Source organism: Convolutriloba macropyga, chromosome 2 (assembly GCF_964194025.1).
Source record: "Convolutriloba macropyga chromosome 2, txConMacr16.3, whole genome shotgun sequence".
Classification (NCBI taxonomy): Eukaryota; Metazoa; Xenacoelomorpha; order Acoela; family Convolutidae; genus Convolutriloba; species Convolutriloba macropyga.
This window is the reverse complement of record NC_134469.1, coordinates 47,451,278-47,458,200: the sequence shown is the minus strand read 5'-3', so window position 1 is coordinate 47,458,200 and position 6,923 is coordinate 47,451,278. Positions and strand designations below refer to the sequence as shown.

Genomic DNA, 6,923 nt, shown 5'->3' with positions numbered 1-6,923 from the left:
AAAATTGGCACATATTTTTTGATTTTTTAGTTAATTTTTGACTTTTTTCTATTAATTTCTTCATTCTTAGATCTTTTAACCGTCTTTTTGTCAAAAATGAGTTCATTTGGCAACTTCCCTTTGATAATTCATATACTTAACACCTCTCTCTACCTCGGTGTATTTTTGTTTTATAAAATTGTACATATGCTAATCCGATTTTGGTAGTTTTTTCCCGATTTTTGTCAGTTTTTTGTTTGTATTTTGATTGTAATTACTAGAAATAGTCTTTTTGTGCAACATGAGGGACCTTAATTGCGTTTTAATAAAAATTCAATCATTTTTTGGAGTTCAGTTTTTGAAAAACAGGTGAAGCTGCAAATGCAGTCTTAAAAGTTTTTTGATATTTTTTTTTGCAAAATGTTTCAATGTTTTATATTTTTGAGTTCTACTTTTTCCTATTTTTTTGTTCTCTTCAGGAGGATAGATTTTTGTATCGGATGACTAGTTATCTTTTCTAGGTCTCGAATGTTGAGCAGTGAACTGTATTTGTTTTTCTTGATTTTTTAATTTGATTTTTAAAAACAAAAATGCTTTTTTGTTACGGTGTTCCTTACATTGTGCCCATATTCTTAAAATTCTAGTTAGTATCATTCTAGCTTTGTCCTGGCACCTATTTTTATTTTCGGTATATTGATTTTTTCAGCTTCCATTTTTCATGAAAGCAGTATTAAAAGTTTTTTTGACCTTTTTCTGTAAAATATTTAATGTTTCGTATGTTTGATATCTGGTTTTTCTTATTTTTTTGTTCACTTCAGGAGGATAGATCTTTATATTGGACGACTAGTTATCTTTTCTATGTCTCTATGCTGAACAATGAAATGTATTCGTTTTTCTTGAATTTAATTTTTTTTTGACTTTCAAAAATCAAGAATCTGTTTTTATTACGGTGTTCCTCATATTGTGTCCATGTTCTTATCATTCTAGTTAGTATCATTTTATTTTTGTCCTGGCAGCTCTTTATGGCACATTTATTTTTGGTTGTTTCAGTTGTTAAAAAATTGAATGATTTCAGCATTTTCTTAGATTTTCGTCCTTTCTTTGTTTGCAATTGATTTCATTCAAGACAAGGCAGTACTGAGAGTTTGCTAGCCAGCTTTTTCCAAAAGCTCTACCTAATACTATCTACTGCAACTTCCTTCCGGCCTTGGTGTTAATTTAAACGATTTTTTGCCTTTGAACATTTTTCTGCTGCTTGTCTTTTCTACGATTATTTTAATTTTTGAATTAGTTTTAAATCATGTTGTCTAGCATATGCAGAACAAGGGAGAAGTATGTGCCGTTTTTTGTTTTAATTGCAGTGATTAGAACTGTAATTATAGTGGTTTTCTGATTCTTAAATTTGAGTATTCTTTTTTTAAAAAAAAGATTTAACTTAGTTTCTAAGATTGTTATCTACCGTTTGCTTTTCTGATCTTTTTGAGATCAGAATCATGAATTATTTGAGGGCAATTGATAGCCCTTTCAGCTGTTTTAGGCCATCAGTATTTTGACCTGCTTATCTATTTCGGATTTTTTAACGTTATCAAACATTTTCAACAATATAAAATTTTGCTGCATTTTTTTCTTGGTGACAGTGGTTTAAGTTTCACCAATTTTTAAATCAGACCAGGGGAGGTAATGAGTTAATGGTTGAATTCAAATGGTAATTGCTTCAGCTGCAATTAGGATTTTGTTTGTGAGGTTTTGCGGTTTCGAGTCGCTTCCGGAATTCTTCCGGCTATGTTTTTTTTTTTAAGATCTGTTCACACATTTTCATGATTTTTGAAGTCAAATTGGAGTGGTGATTTTGGTCACGCCGAAACAGGAAATGGAGCGAAAAAGCGAGTGGTTTTGCGGCGTGAATTTTTTTCGCTCTAATTTTAAAGTAGAGTGAGAAAACGGTGTTTGAACAAAAATTCGGTTTTTCGGTAGTGGTTTTTTGTTCACATGCGGCAATTTCACTCTGATTTTTACTGTTTTTTTGATTTTTTGGATCGGATTTTTTTCTAAATAGTTTTCCCAATCCATTCACAGCTCACTCTGGACCTAATTTTTTGTTAGAATCAAAATTACATATCTCACTAGTGGTTTTTTGTTCTCCCTAGCAGCATTTTGACATTGATGTTCTGGTTTTTTTTTGTTTTTTTTTCATCTGATTTTTTTAGAAATAGTTTTCCCAATTCATTCATTGTCCTTTCTAGGTCTAGTTGTTTGTTAAGTCAATGAAAATTCTTTGAATTGTACGTCAGGACTTGTCCTGCTATGTTTTTTTATTTCGTCGTCATGATTTTTGTTACGACCATATGACGTCACAGCCATTTTTTGTTCATTCGTTCATGCAATTTCAACTGAATTGCATGTGTGACGTCATTTTTCGCTCTGAGTGGAGCGAGTTTATTTGTTCATGCGCGTGATTAAATTTTTGATCACACTTGACTTACCTCACTCTCAAAAATGACTTCCTCACTTTGAAATTGACTTTTATTTACTTCAATTCAAAGAGATAAGGTCAAATGGGTGTGTGTCACTCTAAATGCGGGTTATTTGAGATCAGCTAATAGAGGTAGCAATAACTTATACAGATTTTTAATCAAAATATAACAGATCAGCCTTCAATGAAAAGACGAATTTTTTTAATCTGTCTGTTTTACTGTTTTTTTCAGACTGCCGATCTACGAATCTATTGCGGCTATTTTCTGGCAATCTGCCAGCTATGTTATTGTTTAGTGATTATTACTATCACTCATCTTTTTCTCGCTCTGATGTAAATTTGTAAATTTTTGCCATATATTTCCAAGTGAAAAAATGATATGACGCGTTGTTTTGGAATATAACATCAGTTCTAATCAGGTCGAATCTTCTTGAAATTGAGACGTTGAGCTCGAATGTGCCTTTCAGAGAGTTAACTGTTTGTGACATCTTCTAAAATGGAGAACGAAGCTAAAGAACTCGTTGACCTCTACATCCCCAGGAAGTGTTCCGAGACAAATGACATCCTGGGTGCCAAGGACCACGCCTGCATTCAGCTGAACTTGGTGGACGTGGACGCTAACGGGGTTCGAACTAACTCATTCAAGACCTACGCCATTTGTGGTCGAGTAAGAAGGATGGGACAGAGTGACGATTCTATTATGCGATTAGCTCAGAGGGATTCAATCATGCCCAAGAAAATGTAACTCGTCTTCTTCACATGTGAAATCTGCTCGCTGTCTGCACTGGAACTCAATTGGACTATGTCGAAACTGAATATCTGATTTTGCTTATGAATTTGGAATTCAGTGTTTGAGCGTCCAATGTTAGTTTCACAGTAATAAAAAGCTTTTGGTGCATTTTACCTCAGGAAGAGTGTTGGTTTCTTTAAGTTTTTAATTGTTCTCAAACAGAGTTTGTAGCAATTATATTAGTCCTGTGGTCTTTTTCAATGCGATTTTTCGCTTGAGTGATTTTTCGTCTGACCCATTTGACTTTTCGTCCTCCAAAACGGGATAAATATGTAAGAGGACAGTAAGTGGCCGAGAAGCTGTCTTAGAGGCTTAATAGTGCCTATTCACCAAAACTGTTTTGAGGAGACAATTTCAAGGTGTGAAGGGCGGTTCTTAGTCTCCCCTCTGCCCCCCCCCCCCCCCCAACGTCCACCCTCCAGCAATCCGGCTATTTGGGCCCACTCTCGTCCAGCTCTCCCACAATTCTAACCCCCATCGCTTGACCCCCCCCCCCCCCCCCCACCACACACACACACACACACACACACACATCGCGTGACCCCAACTCCGCCCACCTGATGCATCTCTAAGCCCCTGTTGGCTCATAACGAAGACCACCGCTTGCTAGTCGTTTGAGAGAATTTACCCCGACGTTAGTTGATCATGTTTTTAGTTACGAGGAGATCCCATTGTTTTAATAAGGCGAGTGTCGGTGATGTAAAAATCTATGCGCTCGTGCAATTGTTTTGTTCAATTTATTTGACAAATGTGTTTTGAGGCGTTTTCCATCGGTTTTTTAGATCCAACTCCCAACTTTTTTTGGCCAACGTGTTACTTATCACACATGCTGACCATTAATTGTGCGCTTGAAAGCATTTTTGACCATTTTAAGTTTTTATTGAATTTTGAATAGCAATTAGGGCTATTGTTAATAGCCGCCCTCATCTTCTCAGCCGGCTATTATTGCGCTCGTATTTTTTTTTGCAATTCAAAGAATTTGAATTTTATTGGGGCGCTGTCTTTTTTTTTAAGATCTGTTCACACATTTTCATGACTTTTGAAGTCAAATTGGAGTAGTGATTTTGGTCACGCCGAACCAGGAAGTGGAGCGAAAAAGCGAGTGGTTTTGCGGCGTGAAATTTTTTTGTTCTAAATTTAAAGTTGAGCGAGAAAACGGTGTTTGAACAAAAATTCGCTTTCTCGCTAGTGGTTTTTGTTCACATGCGGCAATTTCACTTTGATTTTTACTGTTTTTCGATTTTTTGGATCGGATTTTTTTTCTAAATGGTTTTTCCAATCCATTCATAGACCGTTTTAGGTCTAGTTTTTTTTTGTTCAATGAAAATTCTTTGAATTGTACGTCAGGACTTCTCCTGCTATGTTTTTTTACTTCGTCAAACTTTTTTTCGCTTTACCATTTTGCCGCTTTTTCGACATTTTGCGTGAAATCTTTTTGACTTCTCTAGGCTAGTTTCTCTCTTCTCTCATTCTGCTAAAAGTGAATTTGAACATCAGTTGCTAAGCAAAGCAATTAAAAATGAACAGAGTCGGTATAAAGAATTGAAGTCAGAAATAGAAACGGGATAAACTCATAAAGCCCAATTTTAGATGCCCGCTATTTGAACGTCGTTCCTATAAGTCTTAGTTACCACCTCTAATGCTTATTGGTGTTGATAGTAGCCCCTGTAGCCTCTCTCTAAGAAACAGAAGTATGTTCAACTACGAAATGCCATCAAAATAAATCGGACTTAAAAAATATTTTTGTACAAAAATCTTTTTTTTTTTCAATCTATTCTATTCGTTCAATCCCAATCATGCTTATTGGAATCAACGGCGGCTATTTTCCGGCAATCTGCCGGGTATGTTTTGTTTTGCCGTCGTAAACTATTTATAGCAATTTTCTCATTTTGAAATATTCTGCCTATTTGATTGTCTGTGCTTTTCAGACTAGGTTTAAAATTTAATTGTTTGGTTAAAACTTGTTCATGGGTTTCGTTGATGAGTTGATGCACTCGAATGTTTGAATGGCCAGTTTTTACTGAAACTAATAAAAATGTTTACATTTTCTTTCCAAGTTTTCGTTTTTTGCCTGTGTTTGAATTGTCGCTGAGTCTTTTGTCTCTTGCAGGTTGTCAGCAATCAAACATGGGGTAGCACGGGTTCTGTGTGGAACAACTGTTGGTATGTAAAAATAAATTTACATTTTGATTTTTTATTCTCAGTGGTTTTGTCTAATCGCTAGGCATTTTTTAAATAGAAGCTAACTGTATCACACGGTCAGCAGAAATTATTGCTTGAACTGGTATCGTAAGGCGAGTTTTCAGGAATATATTTTGCTTTTAAATAGCCGCGAAGCGATAGCTGAGGATATTATCGGCCTTCTCTTGGTTTTTTACAATTCAAAGAATTTGAATTGTATTGGGGGGCTTTCTTTTTTTTAAGATATGTTCACACATTTTCACGCTTTTTGAAGTCAAAGTGGAGTAGTGATTTTGGTCACGCCGAAACAGGAAGTGGAGCGAAAAAGCGAGTGGTTTTGCGGCGTAAAATTTTTCACTCTATTTTTTAGGTAGAGTGAGAAAACGGTGCTTGAACAAAAATTCGCTTTCTCGCTAGTGGTTTTTTGTTCACATGCGGCAATTTCACTTTTGCTTTTCTGTTTTTTTTTTAAATTTTTTGGATTGGATTTTTTCTAAATGGTTTTCCCAATCCATTCATAGTCCCTTCTAGGTCTAGTTTTCTGTTTTGTCTATGAAAATTCTTTGAATTGTACGTCAGTTCTTGTCCTGCTGTTTTTTTCAATTCGTTGTCAAGATTTTTGTTACGACCTTTTGACGTCACAGTCACTTCAAATCTGCTTTTTGTTCATTCGTTCATGCAATTTCATTTGAGTTGCGTGCATGACGTTATTTTTCACTCTTAGTGGAGCGAGTTTTTTGTGTTCATTCGCGTGATTAAATTTTTGGTCACACGTGACTTACCTTACTCTCAAAAGGACTTCCTCTCTTAAATTGACTTTTGTTTACTTTAATTCAAAGAGATCAGGTCAAGTGAGTGCATATCACTCTAATTGAAGGTTACTTAAGAGCAGCTCATAGAAGCAGCAAGAAGTTATACAGATTCGTAATCAAAATGTAACATCTCATTTCTTTATGAAAAGACTTAATTTTTTTAATCTGTCTTTTTTAATCTTTTTGAGACTGCAGATCTGCAAAGCTATTGCGGCTGTTTTCTGGCCATCTTCCAGCTATGTTCTCCTTTCCCCATTTTTTGTATCCTATAAATCGGTACATAGCTCTCATGGCACTAATAATTTCGCTGTCCTCTGAGTACTCTAAGAACAGAAAAAAGATTGAACGGTTTTGCATTAGAACTTGGTTGCTTCATTTGGGTAAAATTTTCGATTCTGATGAGCTGCAACAGTACAGCAAGTTCATCAACTTGCGATATTTATTTTTAGCTTTCATAGCGCATGTTCTTCAAATTTTTCGCCCTGGAGTTCTTTAGGTATTTGATGACTGAACATATCCATTAGTTTTCTCTATGTTGCAAGCTTCATGTTTTTTTTAAGTGTGTTGATTTTTTTATGTGTAGAATCTAGTGTGATGCCCAAATCATTTCTGCTGCAGAAAAGAAACTTTCCATTTACGCTAGTTTTCATTTCTTGAATTAGTGATGTCCATGTGATAAAAATAGTGT

General features: G+C 35.2%; 1 protein-coding gene across 1 annotated transcript; it reads left to right on the top strand.

Annotated features, from left to right (window-relative positions):
• Positions 1 to 2,895: 2,895 nt before the first annotated feature.
• On the top strand, positions 2,896 to 3,350 carry LOC142335318 (small ribosomal subunit protein eS21-like). The gene has a single exon (XM_075383764.1). The coding sequence runs from the start codon at positions 2,949 to 2,951 to the stop codon at positions 3,195 to 3,197; it is 249 nt and encodes an 82-aa protein (XP_075239879.1). The 5' UTR covers positions 2,896 to 2,948; the 3' UTR covers positions 3,198 to 3,350.
• Positions 3,351 to 6,923: the final 3,573 nt, after the last annotated feature.